This window comes from Oncorhynchus tshawytscha, linkage group LG33, assembly GCF_018296145.1.
Source record: "Oncorhynchus tshawytscha isolate Ot180627B linkage group LG33, Otsh_v2.0, whole genome shotgun sequence".
Taxonomy (NCBI): domain Eukaryota; kingdom Metazoa; phylum Chordata; class Actinopteri; order Salmoniformes; family Salmonidae; genus Oncorhynchus; species Oncorhynchus tshawytscha.
Window position 1 is genome coordinate 19,920,523 of NC_056461.1, and position 23,930 is coordinate 19,944,452.

Below are 23,930 nucleotides of genomic sequence, written 5' to 3' on the forward strand. Positions count from 1 at the left end.
GTGTGGTATACAACCCTGAGCCGTGGTAAATTGCCCACATACCACAACCCCCCAAGCTGCCTTATTGCTATTATTATATACCAACGTAATTAATGGTCATTATAAACCGGATGGTTCAAACCCAGAATGCTGATTGGTTGAAAGCCATGGTATATCAGACCGTATACCATGGGTATGACAAAACATTTATTTTTACTGCTCTAATTACGTTGGTAACCAGTTTATAATAGCAGTAAGACACCTCTGGGGTTTGTGGTATATGGCCAATACAACACGGCTAAGGGCTGTGTCCAGGCACTCTGCAGTATATTGGCAATATACCACACCTCGTGTCTTATTGCTTAAATATACCACATTCCCTCAGGCCTAATTGCTTATTTAACCCCCTTAACCCCATCAGTCACCATACAATTGTGTTTGTGATGGCTAATGACAGTGAGTGGATGGAAGGAGGAGGACAGGTGCAAAGCGGAGGTTTGGAGAGGAAGATTTAGTTGTGGCTGATAAAAGCTGACCTGGCTCCAGCGGCTCCTCCTGTCATTGTAGTGCTGTGATACCATAATCCCCCTGCTCCCTCTTATGTAACGGACTGGAGAACACATTAATAATCCCAGCCTGCCTCTGTCTCTGTACACACACACACACACACACACACACACACGCATACACAGTCAGTCAGTCAATGAGTGGGCGCAGCGAGCAGCAGAAGCGGCCTGTTGTGGGGATAGCCAGGGAGCTCTGGATGCATGGCAGCAGCACTGGTAAACTATGGACAGGTATCTGTGTTACAGGGAGGTGAAAGGCTTGAGCAACAGGTTATTGGATTTACACCTAATCCAAGGATGAAGCCGTATTGTGTTTGTAATGTGAGTACAGTGTGCATATGTGTGAGCATGAGTATGTTTTTTAAATACACAAAGTCTAAATTTGTAGTGTGTCTGTGCGTGCGTGCGTGTTTTTTTTTTCCACAGCATCCATCTCTGTGTCTCTTTGTGATTTACGATGTGTGTGTGCGCCAGACTGCCAGGACATCATGCGAGGTCATAGGTCAAGTGACATTGAGGAGCTTCTGAGACAGTCTCACTCAGAGCTGCTGTGGATCCAGAGACAGCTGTCAATCATCGCTGCCAGGAACTCCCATCACCTGCAGGTCCAAGGGAAGGTAAGGTTCCACCCACGTGAGCTCACTTTTGGCCTTCTGACCTTGCTTGATCTTTTATGTTACCTTTTCTGTATAACCCAAATTGTATACATATCCTTGTTAAAGGTCCATCTGTTCATATGTTGTACTATAAATCAATTGTCAATGTGTCCAGGAGAGGACAGCATAGTTCTCTGAAAACACCAATGACTCTATGGTAAAAAGCAGTGTCTGGATTCACCAATCAGAGGAAGAAAAAGGGTGAAATCCATGTTGACGTGTTATTAGCATCTTTAGTGGGTGTGGCCAGAATGTCTTGTCAAATGGCACCTTGCTTCCTCAGACTCATTTACATTTTGAAGGGAGTGGTTGGATTTTGGCTGTCCAATCCCACCTAGGTTTTGCATTGTGCCTGAAAACCAACTGGCTTATAAAGAACTGTATCTAAGGACAGAGAGAAAGTGTGTACACTCAAAGCAGTTGGTGTTGCTAGGCAACATAATGGAGGAGATTGAGTTTTTTCCTCTCCCTCTCCATCCCTGTACATAGAGATCTGCTAACCAATACCTGCAGCTCTTATTTTATAGTCTCCCTAAAAGCACCACTGCTTTTAGAGGTATGATCTGGGATTGGGGAGGGCTGAGAGGGCACTGATGCTTATTGGTCAGTCAATGTGACAGTTAGTTTTGATTGGTCTGTCCTGGGGGTTTTGGTTTTTCCATTGGTCCTTGTCCTCCAGTACTTTAGTATAAGTGTCTTTTAGAGGTTACGTAGCAGTTAAGAAAATAAATGCATAAAGGAATCGAGATTAAAAAGTGAGGGATGTATGTCAGTGTTTGAATGGGAGGGGAGAAAGGATGATGAATAATGGCTAAGAGGATTGAAAAAGGAGCATTGAGCAAGGTTACATGTACCAGGGGAGGAATCCATTGACGCAGTGGGCTCAGGTCATGCATTTCTCTGTTTTAGAAAGAGAGAGAGAGATGGTGAGAGCGAGACGGGTGTGAGGGCTGCTCAGGGACGGCTGCAGGTAGGAGATGCGTGTAAAGGAAACGCTCATCCATGATGCAATCATTTACACAGGCCAATGATATGAATGCTCACACACTTCAGTGGGTTTGTCTGTGAATTCTTGTGACTGGGATGAAGAGGAGGGATGTGGACTGCACTGAGCATGTGCGTGCATCTGTGAGAGAGGGAAGGGAGCGAGAGAAAGAGAGATGGAGAAGTAGAGTAGGTGAGGAAGGGAGGGAGGGAGATAGTGAGTGTCGTGGTAGAGAACCTGAGAGAGCTACTAAGGAGGAGAGAGCGCGAGAGAGAGCGGGAACACAAGCAAGTGACAGAAATGGTGTGTGTGTTAGAGAGCACTAGTGTGTATCTGACTCTCGGAGGGTGTGTTGTTGCTTGAGTTTTCCTCTGAGAGGGCTGAGAGGCTCTCTCACTGTCTGTCTTTTGGCTCTCCGTTCGGCTACAAGCTGCAGACTGGACCAACCATTAAGCCTGCGGAACGCTCACGCTGCACACACTCGTAGGCACACACACACACACCACTGGGGTGTCAGCCCTGCCAGCCGGTGATGAGAGGGAGGATACAGTCGTTTTGACACAAAGGGGGAACTGCCTTTGAGGTATGGAGCTTTTTTACCCTCTGCACCACTATTGTTGTGCCACTGTCTCAGCGGGAATTGTTATTGCCATATTCCTTAGCAAAATGCAGCATACACATTTCTGAAAAAGCATAGGCATATACATGCTTGGTTACACTAAACACACACGCACACACACAAATCAGAATCAAAATGTATTGGTCACATATTTTGCAGATGTTATCGCAGGCACAGCGAAATGCTTATGTTTCTAATTCCAACATTTATACATAACAGTACAAAACAATACACACAAATCTGAAAAATAAATGAATTAAGAAATATCAGCACGGGTAATGTCAGAGTCCGGAATATAAATATATACAGTATGTACACTGTACACAAATAAATATGTGGACACCCCTTCAAATTAGGGGATTCGGCTATTTCAGCCACACCCGTTGCTGACAGGTGTATAAAATTGAACACACAGCCATACAATCTCCATAGACAACCATTGGCAGTAGAATGGTGTTACTGAAGAGCTCAGTGACTTTCAACGTGGCACCGTCATAGGATGCCACCTTTCCAACAAGTCAGCTAGTCAAATTTCTGCCCCGGTCAACTGTAAGTGCTGTTATTGTGAAGTGGAAACTAGGAGCAACAACGGCTCAGCCGCGAAGTGGTAGGCCACACAAGCACACAGAACGGGACCGCCAAGTGCAGAAGCGCCTAGCGTGTAAAAAGCGTCTGTCGTCAGTTGCAACACTCACTACCGAGTTCCAAACTTCCTCTGGAAGCAAAGTCGGCACAAGAACTGTTCGTAGGGAGCTTCATGAAATGGGTTTCCATGACTGAGCAGCCGCACACAAGCCTAAGATCACCATGCGCAATGCCAAGTGTCGGCTGGAGCGGTGTAAAGCTTGCTGTCATTGGACTCTGAAGCAGTGGAAATGCTTTCTCTCGAGTGATGAATCACACTTCACCATCTGGCAGTCTGACAGATGAATCTGGGTTTGGCAGATGCCAGAAGAACGCTACCTGCCTGAATGCATAGTGCCAACTGTAAAGTTTGGTGGAGGCCTCCAGAGTGGCGCAGAGGTCTAAGGCACTGCATCGCAGTGCTTGAGGCAATACTACAGACCTGGGTTCGATCCCAGGTTGTGTCACAACTGGCCATATCCGGGAGTCCCATAGGGCGGCATACAATTGACCCAGCGTTTACTTGGCTCATCGCGCTCTACCAGTTGTCAGTCGAACGGTGTTTCCTCAGACACATTGGTGCGGCTGGCTTTTGGGTTAAGTGGGCGGGTGTTAAGAACCGCGGTTTGGTGGGTCATCATTTGGGGGACGCAGGACTTGATCTTAGTCTCGCCCAAGCAGCGATGAGACAAGATCGCAATTGGATGTCATGAAATTAGGGAGAAAAAGGGGATAAAATACAACAATAAAAACAGTTTGGAGGAGGAATAATGGTCTGGGGCCGTTTTTCAACATTCGAGCTAGGCCCCTTAGTTCCAGTGAAGGGAAATCTTAACGCTACAACACAATGAAATTCTAGAAAGTTCGGTGCTTCTAACTTTGTGGCAACAGTTTGGGGAAGATGGCCCTTTCCTGTTTCAGCATGACAATGCCTCCGTGAACAAAGCGAGGTCCATACAGAAATTGTTTGTCGAGATCGGTGTGGAAGAACTCGACTGGCCTGCACAGAGCCCTGATCTCAACCCTATCGAACACCTTTGAGATGAATTGGAACGCAGACTGAGAGCCAGGCCTAATCGTCCAACATCAGGGCCCGACCTCACTAATACTCTTCCAGCAATGTTCCAACATCTAGTGGAAAGCCTTCCCAGAAATTGTGGAGGCTGTTATAGCAGCAAAGGGGGAACCAACTCCATATTAATGCCCATGATTTTGTAATGAGATGTTCGACAAGCAGGTGTCCACATACTTTTGGTCATGTAGTGTTTATAATGGAGTGTGAAGACAGTATGGCCAGTATATGAATAGAAAAGTTCTGTGCAGCAGTAGTTATATAGGATTAGCCTTGACTAGAATACTGTATATACATATAAACCGGGTAAAACAGTATGTAAACATTATTCAAGTGACCAGTGTTCATTGACTATGTACATAGTTGCACTTGCATCATAAACCAGATGTTATCCGTGACTTCCCTCTTCAATCCACTGAAGAGGAATATATCACGACTAACCAGGTGTGTGTGTGCTAGCACGCTTACGTGTGTGTGTTTGTGATTTGTACACGGTTGCCCATTGACTTGTTTGCGTGGGCGATACTTCTGTGTTGCCGAGAGAGCGACGTGTCTGCTGTGAGCCCCTCCTCAGCTCTACTCTGCTGTTATGAAAACTGCTATGGCTGGGACTGCAGCGGAAACAATCTAGCCTAGGCTGGGCCAGGCTGAGTAGCTACATTAGACAGGACCATGGCTCCATGGAGCTGGGAAGGCCTGTGGAGAGCTTGGCTAGGCTACATGCATGGGTCTAAACATGTAGGACCGTGCAGGCTTTTGTGCTTCTGTCTAGGGCTAAATGGAGCTAGCCATGGCAGGGCAAGGCAGTGTGGGGTTTGCCAGTGCCATATGCCATTTAACTGGGTTGGCTGGTGCCAGCAGGACTTGGCATGGGCTGTGGAGGGAGTGGGAAGAGTATAGGCTGGGTGAGGCTTCCTCATGGCTAGGGAGGTAGGATGGGTGGAACTGGGTAGGTAAAGCAGAGTTTAATATACCTGAGCAGATTTGACCAGGTAAAAATAATTTTTGTGGACGAAGCCATTGAGTGTGTGATAACTCAGAGTGAATATCTGTGTGTGGTAGCATGTGACTAGTTGGTATTGCTTTCAAAAGATGAAAAATGGAGAGAGAGTGAGAGAGAACGCCCCCACAGGCTGTGTTAGTATAGGAGTGTGTCAAGGTCACAGTGGGTGCTATTATTATTGAGGTTGACATTTAGCACATTGGATGTTGTGGCTAACAGACCTCAGGTTTTTTCCAACTCACTCCATTCCAGTCCATCTGCGCTGAGGTTGGCTTTCGCTGGGTTTCACTTCAATACAACCATCACAGGCAATGTCCCAAATGGTACCCTTATCCCGATATACTGCACTACTTGGGCTCTGGTCAAAAGTAGTGCAATATTGGGAATAGGGTGCCGTTTGGGACACAATCAGACTCATGAATGCCTTGATAGCACTGTAGTTCCTCCAAAATCAACCTCTGTGTGATGGACAGAATAGTTCAGGCTTCTAGCTTCTCATAGGGATGTTTATATATATATATAATTGTTCCAATTATATTTTGGCTAACTGGTAGACTAGTTATCTCTCCGAAGTAGTTGGGCTAGTGGTAGAATGGCTGCCTGGCGTTGTGTAGAAGCATCTGGCTACATTCACTGCTAGCTAAAAATCATGGTTAGAATATCTGGCTATATGAATGGTCTTGAAGCCTGTTTCTTCCAGCCTGGCTGGCTGGTTTTCTGATTGGGTGTATGATATATTGGTTTCCTTGCCCTGTATGCAGTCTATGGACAAGGTTCGATAGCAACCCGTGCTTTGGTTTTGTTGTCCACTGCTTCAAACTTTTTTAGCATTTGTGGCACAAATCCAATGCAAGTTAATGGTACCTATATTTGCATTGTTACACTTAATGTTCAAAGTATCTAAAAATTGATTGTGTATGTTACCTGAGATGATTTGGATATGAAGCGTGAACATACTTATATAGACATACATTTGAAACAGTGTCCAGGTAAACAAAATCAAAGCATGGGGTGCTGTTGTACCTTGTCCATAGACTGCTTACAAGGTAAGGAAATCAATATATAATTTTGTAATTTGGGTGAACTATCCCTATAACATTTAGGGGGGGTGGGGAATAAACAAAATCACACCTAATAGCAGGAACTTGGCCATCTTTGGTCAGAATCTGGTCATATCAGGATGTAGGATGGGACCTAAACATAACAACTTCAATTACTAATTTCTCTGAACAGGGAAAAAAACATTTTTATTTTATTTTTATTTAACCTTTATTTAACCAGGTAGGCCAGTCGAGAAGAAGTTCTCATTTACAACTGCGACCTGGCCAAGATAAAGCAAAGCAGTGTGACAAAAACAACAACACAGAGTTACACATGGGATAAACAAACAAGTCAATAACACAATAGAAAAATCTGTATACAGTGTGTGCAAATTAAGTAAGGAGGTAAGGCAATAAATAGTCCATAGTGGCGAAGTAATTACAATTTAGCAATTTACACTGGAGTGATATAGTTGCGGATGAGGATGTGCAAGTAGAAATACTGGTTTGCAAAAGAGCAGAAAAACAAATATGGGGATGAGTTAGGTAGTTGGTTGGATGGGCTATTTACAGATGAACTGTGCACAGCTGCAGTGATCGGTAAGCTGCTCTGACAGCTGACGCTTAAAGTTAGTGAGGGAGATATGTCTCCAACTTCAGTGATTTTTGCAATTCATTCCAGTCATTGGCAGCAGAGAACTGGAAAGAAAGGCGGCCAAAGAAGTGTTAGCTTTGGGGATGACCAGTGAAATATACCTGCTGGAGTGCGTGCTATGGATGGGTGTTGCTATGGTGACCAGTGAGCTGAGATAAGGCAGAGCTTTGCCTAGCAAAGACTTATAGATGATCTGGAGCCAGTGGGTTTGGCGACGAATATGTAGCGAGGACCAGCCAAGAGCATTCAGGTCGCAGTGGCGGGTAGTATATGGGGCTTTGGTGACAAAACGGATGTCACTGTGATAGACTGAATCCAATTCGCTGAGTAGAGTGTTGGAGGCTATTTTGTAAATGGCATCGCCAAAGTCAAGGATCGGTAAGATAGTCAGTTTTACGAGGGTATGTTTGGCAGCATGAGTGAAGGATGCTTTGTTGCGAAATAGGAAGTTGATTCTAGTTTTAACTTTGGATTGGAGATGCTTAATGTGAGTCTGGAAGGAGAGTTTACAGTCTAGCCAGACACCTAGGTATATATAGATGTCCACATATTCAGAACTGTCCAGAGTAGTGATGCTAGTCGGGCGGGCAGGTGCAGGCAGCTATCGGTTGAAGAGCATGCATTTAATTTTACTAGCATTTAAGAGCAATTGGAGGCCACTGAAGGAGTGTTGTATGGCGTTGAAGCTTGTTTGGAGGTTTGTTAAACACAGTGTCCAAAGAAGGGCCAGATGTATACAGAATGGTGTCGTCTGCGCAGAGGTGGATCAAAGAATCACCCGCGACGTCATTGATATATACAGAGAAGAGTCGGCCCAAGAATTGAACCCTGTGGCAGCCCCAGAGAGACTGCCAGAGGTCCGGACAACAGGCCTTCCCATTTGACACACTGAACTCTGTCTGAGGAGTAGTTAGTGAATCAGGCGAGGCAGTCATTAGAGAAACCAAGGCGGTTGAGTCTGCCGATAAGAATACGGTGATTGACAGAGTCGAAAGCCTTGGCCAGGTCGATGAAGATGGCTGCACAGTACTGTCTTTTATCGATGGCGGTGATGATATTGTTTAGGACCTTGAGTGTCGCTGAGGTGCACCCGTGACCAGCATGGAAACCAGATTGCATAGCGGAGAAGGTACGGTGGGATTCGAAATGGTTGGTGATCTGTTTGTTCACTTGGCTGTCAAAGACTTTCGAAAGGCAGGGCAAGAGCAGGATGGTTATAGGTCTGCAACAGTTTGGTTCTAGAGTATCTCCCCCTTTGAAGAGGGGGATGACCGCTGCCGCTTTCCAATCTTTAGGAATCTCAGACGATACGAAAGAGAGTTTGAACAGACTAGTAATAGGGGTTGCAACAATGGCGGTGGATAATTTTAGGAAGAGAGGTTCCAGATTGTCTAGCCCAGCTGATTTGTAGGTATCCAGATTTTGCAGCTCTTTCAGAACATCAGCTGTCTGGTTTGAGTGAAGGAGAAGCGGGGGAATGGTGATGGTGGACTTGGGCCAGTTGCTTATCGAGTGCAGAGCTATTGGCCGGGGTTGGGGTAGCCAGGTGAAAAGCATGGCCAGCCGTAGAGAAATGCTTATTGAAATTCTTGATTATCGGGTATTTATCAGTGGTGACAGTGTTTCAAAGTCTCAGTGCAGTGGGCAGCTGGGAGGAGGTACTCTTATTCTCCATGGACTTTACGGTGTCCCAAAACTGGAATTAGCGCTGCAGGATGCAAATTTCTGTTTGAAAAAGCTTTGCTTTCCTAACTGACTGTGTGTGCATCTGTATTGGTTCCTGACTTCCCTCCTGAGGTTGAAAGGCGCTGAAAGGTTGGGTGTGAGGTTATTTTCCTGACACCACACTCCGGGCATGCTTATTTAAGATTGTGAGGAAAGCACTTTTAAACTTGATTAACCAGGCATCCTATACATGGGATGTCAATTGGGCCAGTTGCTGGGGGATGTGTTGAAAGCTGTAGTCGATGAACAGCATTCTCACATAGGTGCCAAGGCCTATATATGTTCTTAGGGAAAGGGGCATGCTTATTTACTTTTAAAGATTAACCAGGCATCCTATACTGATGGGATGAGGTCAATATCCTTCCAGGATAACCGGGCCAGGTTGATTAGAAAGGCCTGCTCGCAGAAGTGTTTTAGGGAGCGTTTGATAGTGATGAGGGTTGGCCGTTTGACCACGGAGGCAGGCAATGAGGCAGTATCACTGAGATCTTGGTTGAAAACAGCAGAGGTGTATTTAGAGGGCAAGTTGGTCAGGATGATATCTATGAGGATGCCCATGTTTACGGGTTTGGGGTTGTACCTAGTACGTTCCTTGATAATTTGTGTGAGATTGAGTGCATCTAGTTTAGATTGTAGTACGTCCGGGGTGTTAAGCATATCCCAATTTAGGTCACCTAGCAGTACGAACTCTGACGATAGATGGGGGGCACAGCTGGGAGCTGAGGGGGGTCTATAACAAGCGGAAATTGTGAGGGACTTATACTCTCTTGTGAGGGAGAGATGGATCTTTAAAAGTAGAAGCTCGAACTGTTTGGGCATCGACCTGGATAGTATGACAGAACTCTGCAGGCAATCTCTACAGTACATTGCAATTCCGCCCCCTTTCAGTTCTGTCTTGACGGAAAATGTTGTAATTGGGGATGGAAATATCAGAAATTTTGGTAGCCTTCCTAGGCCAGGATTCAGGCACAGCTAGGATATCAGGGTTTGCGGAGTGTGCTAAAGCAGTAAAGCAAATTTTGCGATACATGATGTTAACATGTATGAACCCAAGGCTTTTACGGTTGCAGAAGTCAACCAATGAGAGCGCCTGGGGACACACAGGGCCTGGGTTAACCTCTACATCACCAGAGGAACAGAGGAGGAGTAGGATGAGGGTATGGCTAAAGGCTATATGAACTGATCGTTTAGTGCTTTGGGAACATAGAATTAAAGGAGCAGATTTCTGGGCGTTGTAGGATAGATTCAGGGCATAGTGTACAGACAAGGGTATGGTAGGGTCCTAGTACAGTGGGGGTAAATCTAGGGATTGTGTGATGATGAGAGAGGTTGCATCTCTGGAGGCACCAGTTAAGCTAGGTGTGGTCTCCGCATGTGTGGGGGGTGGGACAAGGGGGCTATCTGAGGCATGTTGAGCAGGACTAGGTGCTCAGCGGTAAAATAAAACAATGAGAGCTACCCTAAACAACAGTATACAAGGTATATTGACATTAGAGAGTGGCATAAAGCAATCACATGTGCTGATTGGGAGAGCTAAGACAACAACTGGTGAGACAACAACGGGTAAACAGCTAAGACAACAACAACAGGTACATGGCGATGAATGGGCAGAGATGGTCAGTTATCTACACACAGGGCCTGAGTTCGAGGCTGGGGGCGACAGAATTGGGTCCGTGGGTGGCTTCCTTTGGAATCCTTATATCATACTCATTGTTGGAATTTTGGGAGTCCAAATCAGATGTTATGTACTATATTTATTTAATATTTGAATCCTATCATTTAAAGTGGCCAATTTCAGTGCAGTCAATTAGCTTAATTTCTCAGAGATCAAATACATTGCAACAAAATAATGTTGCTTGAATGCTAATCTTCTTCGTTTATAACTACAGAAACAATTTCAGAACAATCTGAGATTGGGGGTGTCATGGCTTGCTGAAAAGACATGGAACGACCCTCTCTCTGGTCTTAATGGCTTGTGAATCAGATGTCTCGCGTATGTGTCCATCTGCCACTTTTCTGCTATATGAGCTGGTTGGCTTATCCGCAGGTTTGTCTGGCTGGCTTCCTGCCTGGTTTCCTGGTTGGTGTTGTGGCTGTTGGTCTATCTGTCAGAGGGGCTGTTGTGTGTGGGTACCAGCTGGATGGTTGACAAACAGTCTTCCAATGGTAAGTGTTAGTGATTTGCACAGCACGTGTGTGTATGTCAAGATTAGGAAATCCTACCCTGGATGGTTCAGTTTAAGATCCCAAACACATTCATATCCTAGGAATTAAATAACAAATAGCCCAAATAAAACACACACCTGTGGTCTTGGCTCCTGGTGTTTTCGTGACTTGGTTCATGTGGTTGGAAGACCTTCTGATCAGAGGTCACTGAGGGACCAAAGCTATTTATCTGAAAAGCTTTTAGAGAGACTAAATGGATATTCTGAAAAGCTTGTCTTTCAGACACATTTTTCTCATTATACACTATGGTCATTAAACATTTCAAAGAGAAAGATGTATCACAGAAGAGTGGGCATGGAACAGAACAGGAAGACAGCGCCATTACAGCGTACAGGGAGGCTTTCAAAGTAGTGTTCTACAGGTTGCTTTTGTCTAGGTGGATACGTTGCTTTTTATATCTCTAGATATTGGAGTGCCTGAGCCGGCTAAGTGCCTCGCTTAGGGGCTCAACAGGAGCACTACACCTCACTAGGGATTTCAAACTGCAGCTGACCAACTTTCAGCCCTACATCATTCCCCCATAATGCTTTGTGAGAGGCCTGGATGTCTTTTCGGCCCGGCCGGCCCTCTCCCTTTTTCCTTCCACAGAGCTGTGTGTGGGTCTGAGGGATATATCTGTTTGCTCATCAACTACCATTAACACACACACACACACACACACACACACACACACACACACACACACACACACACACACACACACACACACACACACACACACACACACCCTGAGGGGATGGAGTGTTTAGACAGAGTCATGGGGGAGACGTGTCCACTGGAGCGTGGCTAATTTCAGCAGACAGGGACAGAGGCAGCATTAGTGTTCCCTTGAGTCAGCTGTCCCGTCAAACTGGCCCTGGATCCCTAGTTCCATGCAGCCACAGCCACAACCCTATCCCCTCCCTGCTGTATGACAGTTCCTGGGGAGGACCTATGCCTGGGCACACATGTGAGACTGGCAATTATGAAATCATCTCATCTCCTATGTCTTCCTGTACAGTTGTCTTACAGAAATAATGTGCACTGTAGCACTGGGGGATGCTAAAAACGTTCATTTGGGGTATGGCATTTATTATGTCCTTGGTTTAAGGGATGGCACCCTTTGCAGGGCAGTGTCCCCATCACTGCTCTTGGGCAGTGGGGTCTCCATAGACCAGATGGAGGAGTTTGTCACTCTGTATTAGTGGCCCTCTAAATCTAGAACACCCCACCCTGTTTTTTCCCCCCAGGTTGTCTCCCATTCAAATACTGACCAGACCCAAGCCTATTCAGCTTCCTCTTTCAAAAGCCTGCATGGAGATTCAGGATAAGACTGCTGGCTAGCGTATATCTTTCCCTCCTTCTCTTGCAGCTGAGACATGAGGTTACTCCCCTGCACTCCACAGTTCTTTCATCCCACAACGTCAGCCTCTTCCGCCTTCTGGAGGATAGAAACCGAGCCCTAAAGCTTGAGGTGGCTACCCTTCGCCAGGAGAAACAGCAGTACAGAACACTGGTGAGTCTGGACTTTCTCCTCTCTCCTCCACACAACTAGCCCAGACAGTGCTCAATCACTAAAAGGTGTTTTGTTATGGGCCATCTATTCTCCAGAGTATAGCATATTACACCATATCTGTGTTTTTGATCAGTCTACATCTATCCCGATTACCCTCAGTTTGGGCCTTCAAGGCAGTGATTTATCATACTCTTTACTGCATTTATTTTGATCACAATATTTGTGCTCAGAGTATGTCTATTGTATAGACTAGCGAGTTTATGTTTCTTTCCTTAGTGGCAAATAGGTCTTTATGGCAAGCTCTCATGCATAGCAGATGTTGTGCGGTTTGTCGTGCCACTGTGTATTGTGCAGTCAGGTTAGTGTGTAAGATATGAAGAGAAGAGCAGAGGAGAACAGGGGAAGGGGAGGAAGTCCTCTGGGGCTCACCCTAGTCCCAGGGGTGAAGGTGCAAAAGCCGTTGCCATGGCAACAGGCCCACTAGCACGATAGGGACAGATTGGTAAAGGGAAACTGACAGACCGTAATGGCTGCTTGCTGTTGCAAGCCTCACTTGTTCCAAATCAATTTCACCCAATGGAGATGTGAGGTGGAGAAGGCAGAGATGGGTACTTACTTGTACACACAATATTGGCTTGTCATTGGCCAACACGCTTAGGCCTAAATCCCAGAACATGCTTTCTGGCATCCACATGACTTGATGATCAGCTGTCACGTCTGTCCAGTATCTTAATGCTCTCATGGTAATTTAATGTGGTTTACTATTGTGTATGCACTGTATGCATATGTGTATGTGTTAGGAGTGTATGTGCATCACCTGTTAACACATCCTCATTGTTGTGTGCACGTTTCATTTCGTAACTCCATGGTCCTTGTGCAGGAGGAATGCTTTCCCGTTCCAGCTGTGTGAAATGTAATGGATGATGAGTCACCAGAGGCGGGGTTGTTAGAGTGGGGATGTGTTAAAGTGACAGCGACTGGTTTTCTATGTGTTATGACATGCTGGATTGTAGTATACAGGTAACTGCCAAAATAAAGGAAAAACTTAATAGGGAGTTGGGCCACCATGAACTGCCAGAACAGCTTCAATGTGCCTTGGCACATACACCCTTTAAATCCCCTATCCTCTTTTGAGACCCCATCTTTCCAATTGAGATTTACTGAGATTTATTCTTCTAGCCATGTTAGCCAAAATAATGGGCAACTGGGCGTTTTATACCTGACTCTAATATGTATGGATGCATATTCAAGAAAGCGAACCGTATTATATAGAGCTATTATTGCATGGAACTCCGTTCCATCTCATATTGCTCAAATGAACAGCAAACCTGGTTTCGAAAAACAGATAAAGCAACATCTCACGGCACAACGCCTCTTATTTGACCTATATAGTTTGTGTGTATGTATTAATATGCAGGCTACGTATGGAACTCGGTAGTTAGTGATTTTTTACACGCTTTAGCACTCGGTGGTCCCATTCTGTGAGCTTGTGTGACCTCCCACTTCGCGGCTGAGCTGTTGTTGCTCCTAGATGTTTCCACTTCATAATAACAGAACTTACAGTTGACCGGGTAGCTCTAGCAGGGCAGAAATTTGATGAACATACTTGTTGGAAAGGTGACATCCTATGACGGTGCCCCTTTGAAAGTCACTGAGCTCTTCAGTAATGCCAATCTACTGCCAATGTTTGTCTATGGAAATTGCAAAGCTGTGTGCTCGATTTTATACACCTGTCAGCAACGGGTGTGGCTGAAATAGTTGAATCCACTAATTTGAAGGGTTGTCCACATACTTTTGTGTATCTCGTGACAGAGAGGGCTGCTGAAGCCCTGTTGCTTGTTGCCTGGCGACCCTCTGTGTTGGACAGGGCATGGCAGGAGTGGACCCTGGGTGAGAAATTACCTTCTGTGTGTCTTTAAGGAGGGCTCCCGCTAAAAGGCGACAGCCATCTTTCCGGACACCATCCCCATGGCAACACCTCCACTGTGCGAGCCCCGGGCACAGCCCCTGCAATGATAGTCCTCATGATAAGAACAATGTGGACGCTCACTGGAACAACGGCGAATTAACAATAAAGGCTAATGACAGTGTAGTGTCAGGGTCATAATTTGCATCACTAATGTGTGTTATTCAAATGCATGAAGACAAAATCACAGGGTTAACATATCCCATTCAAATTCAGTACATTGCAAACCTATTAGATCCCATTAAACTCACCCCCAGGAAATTCATATTGTTTTGACGAAGGGTTCCTAAAGAGATTTTCGTCACAGTCTGCTTTGGCTGAGGTCTCCATCCTCCCTAATTGAATTTGACCCAGGCAGAGCAGACCTCTTTTAGCTGTTTCTCTCTCGATCTCTCAGGCAGCCTCCATAAATCCATTATCCTCTCGAGGAGACCGCTAAAAGTACAGCCCCGTTTTCATAGAGGGAGGAAAAAATGTACAGGGCCGACATGATTCCTCTATTCCACAATGAGAGACACAGTAGCAGTATGGGAACAGAAAGGAGTTACCCATAAAATGTTGGGTTAATTAAGCAATAGATTGAGTGTTTGCCCCCCTCCTTTGCACAATCTGTCTGGATCCTACTTTACCCCCCACCACTTTATTTACCAAGCCCCACCACTCCTCTAACAAGTCCCTACGCTAGATGACTAATATGATGCGCTGTATTGAGGCCACCTTGCCTCCATCTCGGCACTCCCCCACCATTTACATTTTTTGGGGGGAAGCTATATAAATGCATTTATACATCTCTAGGTTTGTTTTAGCACATTTATTCTATTACAGACACGTTAATGTATACTTTTAAATTATATTATGTGAGCTAAACATATATATATATATATATACAATTTTTAAAAATACATGATTGACATGAAGGTCAGTCAATCTGGAACATTTCAAGAACTTTGAAAGATTCTTCAAATGCAGTTGCAAAAACCATAAATCGCTATGATGAACCTGGCACTCATGAGGACCGCCACAGGAAACGAAGATCCAGAGTTACCTCTGCTGCAGAGGATAAGTTCATTAGAGTTACCAGCAGTGTTGGAAAAACTACTCAACTTGAGTAAAAGTAAAGATACCATAATAGAAAATGACTCAAGTGAAAGTCACCCAGTTAAATACTACTTGAGTAAAAGACTAAAAGTATTTGGTTTTCAATATACTTAAGTATAAAAAGTAAATGGAATTACTAAAATGTACTTAGTATCAAAAGTAAAAAGAACATTTTTCAAGTTCCTTATATTAAACAAACCAGACGGCACAAATGTCTTGTTTTTTTTATTGATGGAGCATTTGTGTTTAGTAATGTTCTCTTGATAAATGTGTGAATTGGAAAATTTTGGAAAAAGTACATTATTTTCTTTAGGAATATAGTGAAGTAAAAGTTGCCAAAAATGTAAAGTACAGATACCCCAAAAAACGACTTAAGTAGTACTTTAAAGCATTTTTACTTAATAAGTACTTTACACCACTGGTTACTAGCCTCTGAAATTGTAGCCCAAATAAATGCTTCACAGAGTTAAAGTAACATACACATCTCAGCATCAACTGTTCAGAGGAGACTGCGTGAATCAGGCCTTCATGGTCGAATTGCTGCAAAGAAACCACTACTAAAGGACACCAATAAGAAGAAGAGACTTACTTGGGCCAAGAAACATGAGCAATGGACATTAGATCGGTGTAAATCTGTCCTTTGGTCTGATGAGTCCAAATTTGACATTTTTGGCTCCAACCGCTGTGTTTTTGGGAGACGCAGAGTAGATTAATGGATGATCTCCGCAAGTGTGGTTCCCACCGTGAAGCATGGTGGAGGAGGTGCGATGGTGTGGAGGTGTGTTGGCGGAGACACTGTCTGTGATTTATTTAGAATTCAAGGCACACTTAACCAGCATGGCTACCACAGCATTCCGCAGCGATACACCATCCCATCTGGTTTGCACTTAGTGGGACTATAATTTGTTTTGAAACTGGACAATGACCCAATACATCCAGGCTATGTAAGGTCTATTTGACCAAGAAGGAGAGTGATGGAGTGCTGCATCGGATGACCTGGCCTCCACAGTCACCTGACCTCAACCCAGTTGAGATGGTTTGGGATGAGTTGGACCACAGAATGAAGGAAAAGCAGCCAACAAGTGCTCAGCATATGTTGGAAAAGCAATCTAGGTGAAGCTCGTTGAGAGAATGCCAAGATGTGTGCAAAGCTCTCATTAAGGCAAAGGGGGGCTACTTTGAAGAATCTCAAATATAAACTATATTTAGATTTGTTTGACACTTTTTTGGTTACTACATGATTCCAAATGTGTTATTTCCTTGTTTTGATGTCTTCACTATTTTTCTACAATGTGGAACATAGTCAAAATAAAGAAAAACCCTTGAATGATTAGTAGTTGTGTCCAAACTTGACTGGAACTGTATGTCCTTGAAGAATTTAATTGAAATACTGTAGAATTCCAAGGGTGCCAGCTGTGCCACCCGAGACTCTGGGTTCGCGCCCAGGCTCTGTCGCAACCGGCCGCGACTGGGAGGTCCGTGGGGCAACGCGTAATTGGCCTAGCGTCGTCCGGGTTAGGGAGGGCTTGGCCGGTAGGGATATCCTTGTCTCATCGCGCACCTGTGGCGGGCCGGGCACAGTGCACGCTAACCAAGGTTGCCAGGTGCACGGTGTTTCCTCCGACACATTGGTGCGGCTGGCTTCCGAGTTGGATGCGCGCTGTGTTAAGAAGCAGTGCGGCTTGGTTGGGTTGTGTATCATAGGACGCATGACTTTCAACCTTCGTCTCTCCCGAGCCCGTACGGGAGTTGTAGCGATGAGACAAGATAGTAGCTACTAAAACAATTGGATACCATGAAATTGGGGAGAAAAAGGGGTAAAAATTCTCTAATAAATTCATACTGTAGAATTCCATTTATTCCTATGGAAGACTGCTCCTTCTAGGGAGTGCCAATATGACTGACCAGTGGCTTCAAAGCATCTCAATGGCCAATACATTGCATCAGCAATCCAGCGTTTATATTCATCATTGATGTAGCCAGCCAGGGCACTGAGTTCAGCTGGGCAGCAAGGTTTGTGTCGGCATTAATCAAAGCAGACTTGATCCAGATCTGAACAGACTGAGCCAACCCATAATCAAATTGGAGGCAGAGCAGAGAGCTCATTGCTGGCACATAGGCTAAGTAATTGAAAGGTCAGTTTAAATATATAACTACCTACCAACTAGGGCTGGGAATTGCCAGGGACCTCAAGATACGATATTGTCACGATACTTTGGTGGCAATACGATATGTATTGCGATTCAATCTTCCAAACATGTTGCTCACCATACAGTGCCTTCAGCAAATATTCATACCCCTTGACTTATTCCACATTTTGTGTTACACCCTGAATTCAAAATGTATTACATAGAGCTTTCCATGCCTGGCTTGTGCAACATTTGCCCATTTTTCTTTTCATAATTCTTCAAGCTTTCCTATGCAAACATTTTCAGGTCTTGCCTTAGATTTTCAAGTAGATTTAAGCAAAACTGTAACTCGGCCACTCAGGAACATTCACTGTTTTCTTTGTAAGCATCTTGTGTTTTCGGCTATTGTCCTGCTGAAAGGTGAATTCATCTCCCAGTGTCTGGTGGAAAGCAGACTGAACCAGGTTTTCCTGAGGGGGAATGGGCTTTGTTGTGCCCTCTTCACGACTGTCTTGGTGTGTTTGGACCAATCTAGTTTGTTGTTGATGTGGACACCAAGGATTTTGAAGCTCTCAACCTGCTCCACTACAGCCCCGTCGATGAGAATACTCCTGGGGAGGATGAGCTGACCAATCAATGGTCTAGACGAGGATGAGCTGGCCAATGAGCGGTCTCCTCACATTCATATTTTTATGAACAATATATGCCCACACCATTCTGTTGTTGGGGTATGCCCACACTATTCCAACACAGAAAAGTTGCTTTTTAACATACTTAATTATACTTTTTTTGCAAGGAAAGCTATTTCACTCATAGTGTAAGTAATGATAGAAATCTGGAAACACTAGACAGTTTAAGTAATTTTAGGCTGTAACAGCAGTGGGCACCCACTGATTAGGGCAATATGATATACAGTTATGAGGTGTGTGCGCTAGGGTTGAATGGTGAGAACCCGGTTACCAAGATTTACCAGGATTTACCAACCAAAACCACTTCCCTTTTCCCGGGATAAATAACAGCAAGGAACCAGAAATTATAATACATTATTTATATGAACAGCATGGCGTGGAATGGAACTATTACATTATATGCGATGTCGAAATCTGGCTTCTCTACGGCCTCTGCATGATGAATCATCAATGCTCAGGGTGGGGACAGACAGCCCATCTCAGTATGGATCACAGTTTGTATTTGTATTTATTATAGATCCCCATTAGATGCTGCCAAAGCAGCAGCTACTCTTCCTGGGGTCCAGCGAAATTAAGCAGTTTTGTACAATTTTAAAACATTACAATACATTAACAGATTTCACAACACACTGTGTGCCCTCAGGCCCCTACTCCACCACTACCACATATCTACAGTACTAAATCCATGTGGATGTATAGTGCGTGTGTTATTGTGTGTGTGTGCATGCATGTCTGTGCCAATGTTTGTGATGCTTCACAGTCCCCCGCTGTTCCATAAGGTGTTTTTGTTATCTGTTTTTTTTATCAATGTAGTCATGGCTCTATGTAGTACAGTGTGCCTCCCACAGTCTGTTCTGGACTTGGGGATTGTGAAGAGACCACTTGTAGCATGTCTGTGCATTCAACATGTCAAAACATCTCATAAATACAAGTAGGGATGAAGTCAATCTCTCCACTTTGAGCCAGAACCTTCCAGAAGGACAAGCATCTCTGCAACAACGCAGGTCCTACAGGCCCTAGTTTTGTCGCACCTTGACTAATGTTCAGTCATGTGGTCAGGTGCCACAAAAAAGGACTTTGGAAAATTGCAATTGGCTCAGAACAGGGCAGCACGGCTGGCCCTTGGATGTACACAGAGAGCTAATATTAATAATATGCATGTCAATGTGTTGTTAAGAAGGCAGAGCATTGCTTTATTACAGACAGCCTTCTTCCCATCTTAGCTACTACTGCATCAATATGTCTTGACCATGACAGTTTACAATCTAGGGTTACTCCAAGCAGTTTATACATCTCAACTTGCTCAATTTCCACATTATTTATTACAAGATTTTGTTGAGGTTTATGGTTTAGTGAGTGTTTTGTTCTAAATACAATGTTTTTAGTTTTAGAAATATTTAGGGATCACTTATTCCTTGCCACCCATTCTGAAACTAACTTCAGCTCTTTTTTGATTGTTGCAGTCATTTCAGTCTCTGTGGTAGCTGACGTGTATAGTGTTGAGTCATCCGCATACATAGACACTCTGGCTTTACTCAAATTCAGTGGCATGTCGTTTGTAAAAATTGAAAAAAGCAAGGGGCCTAAACAGCTACCATGGGGAATTCCTGATTCTAACTGGATTATGTTTGAGAGGCTTCCATTAAAGAACACCCTCTGTGTTCTGTTACACAAGTAACTCTTTATCCACATTATAGCAGGGGGTGTAAAGCCTAACACAAGTTTTTCCAGCAGCAGACTATGATTGATAATGTCAAAAGCTGCACTGAAGTCTAACAAGACAGCATCAATTTCTCTCAGCCAATCATCAGTCATTTGTGTGACAAGTGCTGTGCTTGTTGAGTGTCCTTCCCTATAAATGTGCTGAAATTCTGTTGTCAATTTTACTGTGAAATAGCATTGTATCTGGTCAAACACAATTTTTTCCAGAAGTTTACTAAGGGTTGGTAACAGGCTGATTTGTCGGCTATTTGAGATAGTGAAGGGGGCTTTGCTATTCTTGGGTAGCGGAATGACTTTAGCTTACCTCCAGGCCTGAGGGATCACACAAATCATCCAGAAAGTATACTTCTCTGTTGATATCACGTACATTATCAAGCATTTCACACATATAATCCACAGTTCCCAATGCATGGAGACCTATCATCTCATCATGGTAACTTTTTTTTGTGTGACAGATAGGCCTGCATTTGTTGCAGGATAGTCTATGCTACAGTAATTTAAAGACAGAAAGAAGGACTAATTTACCCATCTCCATCTGGCTTTCGGGGGTCACCTTATTTTGTAAAGATTATTATATTTAAATTGCAGCTGCAGTTTTAAAACAGCCTATCACTCGAATATCATTGCGTTAAATTAGTACTCGCGTGAGCTCTCTTTTGTAGTCTTTCTCTCGCTCCATCTCCATGAACTCCATTCAAATTACATCCCTCGATCCTGACTAGTCTCCTAGTCCCTGCCACTGAAAAACTTCCCACAGCATGATGCTGCCACCACTATGCTTCATCGTAGGTATGGTGCCAGGTTTCCTCCAGACGTGACACTTGGCATTCAGGCTAAAGAGTTCAATCTTGGTTTCAACAGACCAGAGAATCTTGTTTCTCATGGTCTGAGAGTCCTTTAGGTGCCTTTTGGCAAACTCCAAGCGAGCTGACATGTGCTTTTTACTGAGGAGTGGCTTCCGTCTGGCCATTCTACCGTAAAGGCCTTATTGGTGGAGTGCTGCAGAGATGGTTGTCCTTCTGGAAGGTACTCCCATCTCCATAGAGGAACTCTGGAGCCCTTCAGAGTGACCATCTTGTTCTTGGTCAACTCCCTGACCAAGGCTCTTCTTCCCCAATTGCTCAGTTTGGCCAGGTGGTCTTGGGGACCTTCAATTCTGCAGAAATGTTTTGGTATTCTTCTCCAGATCTGTCCCTCGACACAATCCTGTCTCAGCGCTCTACGGACAATTTCTTTGACCTAATGGCTCGGATGGCTCGGTTTTTGCTCTGACATGCATGTCAACTGTGGGACCTTATATAGACAGGTGTGAGCCTTTTCAAATCATGTCCAATCAATTGAATTTACCACAGGTGGACTCCAATCAAGTTGTAGAAACATCTCAAGTATGATCAATGGAAACAGGATGCACCACCACAGGATGCAATACTTATGTAAATAAGGTATTTCTGTTTTTTATTTTTTATACATTTGCAAACATTCCAAAAACATGTTTTCGCTTTGTCATTATGAGGCATTGTGTGTGGATTGATGAGTAAAACAATTATTTTGACAATTTTAGAGTAAGGCTGTAGCTTAACAAAATGTGGAAAAGGAGAAGTGGTCTGAATACTTTCCGAATGCATTATTATATACATAGGTATGTGGACACCCCTTCAAATTAGTGGATTTGGCTATTTCAACCATGTGTGTGTTGCTGTGTGTCTATGGTGTCTACCATGTTCTTGTAACCCATCACATCTGGCTTGCTATCCAATCTCCAACCATGTGTAACTGTAAAGTATGTAACGCCTGATTTTGCCATAAGCTGATATGTGATGTTAAATGGATGTACATAACATGATAGACACTTTATATACAAAAGTATGTGGACACCCCTTCAAATTAGTGGATTTGGCTATTTCAGCCACACCAGTTTCTGACAGGAGTATAAAATCGAGCACACAGCCATGCAATCTTCATAGACAAGCATTGGCAGTAGAATGGCCTAACTGAAGAGCTCAGTAACTTTCAACATGGCATAGGATGCCACCTTTTCAAAAAGTCAGTTTGTCAAATTTCTTCCCAGTCAACTGTAAGTGCTGTTATTGTGATGTGAAAACGTCTAAAAGCAACAACGTCTCAGCCGCGAAGTGGTATGCCACACCACACAAGCTCACAGAATGGGACCGCCAAATGCTGACGCACGTAGCTTATACAATTGGTCTGTTCTCGGTTGCGACAGTCACTGCCGAGTTCCTAACTGCCTCTGGAATCAACACCAGCACAATAACTGTTCGTCGGGAGCTTCATTAAATGGGTTTTCATGTCCGAGCAGCCGCACACAAGCCTAACTTCAACATGCGCAATGCCATGCATCGGCTGGAGTGGTGTAAAGCTTGCAGCCATTGGACTCTGTAGCAGTGGAAATGCGTTCTCTGGAGTAATGAATCACGCTTCACCATCTGGCTGTCCGACAGACAAATCTGAATTTGATGGATGCCAGGAGAACTCTACCTGCCCCAATGCATAGTGCCAACTGTAAAGTTTGGTGAAGGAGGAATAAAGGTCTGGGGCTGTTTTTCATGGTTCAGGCTAGGCCCCTTATTTCCAGTGAAGGGAAATCTTAACTTTACAGCATACAATGATATTCTGGAAAATTATATGCTTCCAACTTTGTGGCAACAGTTTGGGGAAGATGGCCCTTTCCTGTTTCAGCAAGACAATTTCCCCGTGCACAAGTGAGGTCCATACAGAAATGGTTTGTCGAGATCGGTGTGGAAGAACTTGACTGGCCGGAACAGAGCCCTGACCTCAACCCCATCCAACAACTTCGGGATGAATTGGATTGGCGACTGCGAGCCAGACCTAATCGCCCAACATCAGTGCAGACTTCCCTAATGCTCTTGTGGCTGAATGGAAGCAAGCCCCCACAGCAGTGTTCCAACATCTTGTTGAAAGCCTTCTCAGAAGAGTGGAGGCTGTTATAGCAGGTGTCGACGAGCAGGTGTCTAGGTCATGTAGTGTACTTTATTTCTGGTTTTAGTCATTTAAGTATAGACTGAAAACATTTTCCCTCACAAATTATAAAAAAATAAAAAATACTGCGGCCCATAAAAACACTATGCAGAAAAAACCCTGCACACACACACACATATTTGTGGCCAAAAATGCTTGATTTGGCCATTTTTCCTGGTAATATGCAATGAAAAATGTTGTTCAAAATTCAAAAGGCACTCGCGTATTTGAGCTCTGACAAAGTCCTTGAGGCTGATACGTGAAGCTTAGTAAAGAACAGTGATACTAGCAAGAGCAGTGTGCAGGTTTCTCGTTTCTCTCATGTTGTCCAATTTGTTGTGAAAATGCGCTGAAGAGGGAAACATTTGTTGACTTGTGGTTTGATTGAACCATATTATGCGGTAAATGTGCGGTGATCAGTTGAAACTGTGAGCCCTCATTTTGTACTGTGTGTGATGGGTCAGTTTTATGTGATGAAATTGTGATGATTTGACTGTTTTATGCGGAAAAAGTGCAGTGATTGGTCAAATTTGATTTTGAAAAAAAGAATTGGTGGCAGCGAATCACAGAATCCTGGAGGGACTGAACAGGTTCCGCCCATTCTGACTGAGAACTACAGTAGGCTATGTGTCTACAGTCAAACAGGTTCCACCCATTCTGCCCCTCCTGCTGCAGTCACAGGCA

General features: G+C 44.3%; 1 protein-coding gene across 1 annotated transcript in view; it reads left to right on the forward strand.

Annotated features, from left to right (window-relative positions):
- The first annotated feature begins 519 nt into the window (after nt 1-519).
- The window catches only part of LOC112230940 (RIMS-binding protein 2), a 101,238-nt gene continuing 77,827 nt past the window's right edge, over nt 520-23,930 (forward strand). Inside the window, 3 exon segments of the mRNA XM_024397354.2 lie at nt 520-866; nt 1,020-1,162; nt 12,502-12,645. Coding sequence (XP_024253122.2) covers nt 1,034-1,162; nt 12,502-12,645 — 273 coding nt within the window. The 5' untranslated portion in view covers nt 520-866; nt 1,020-1,033.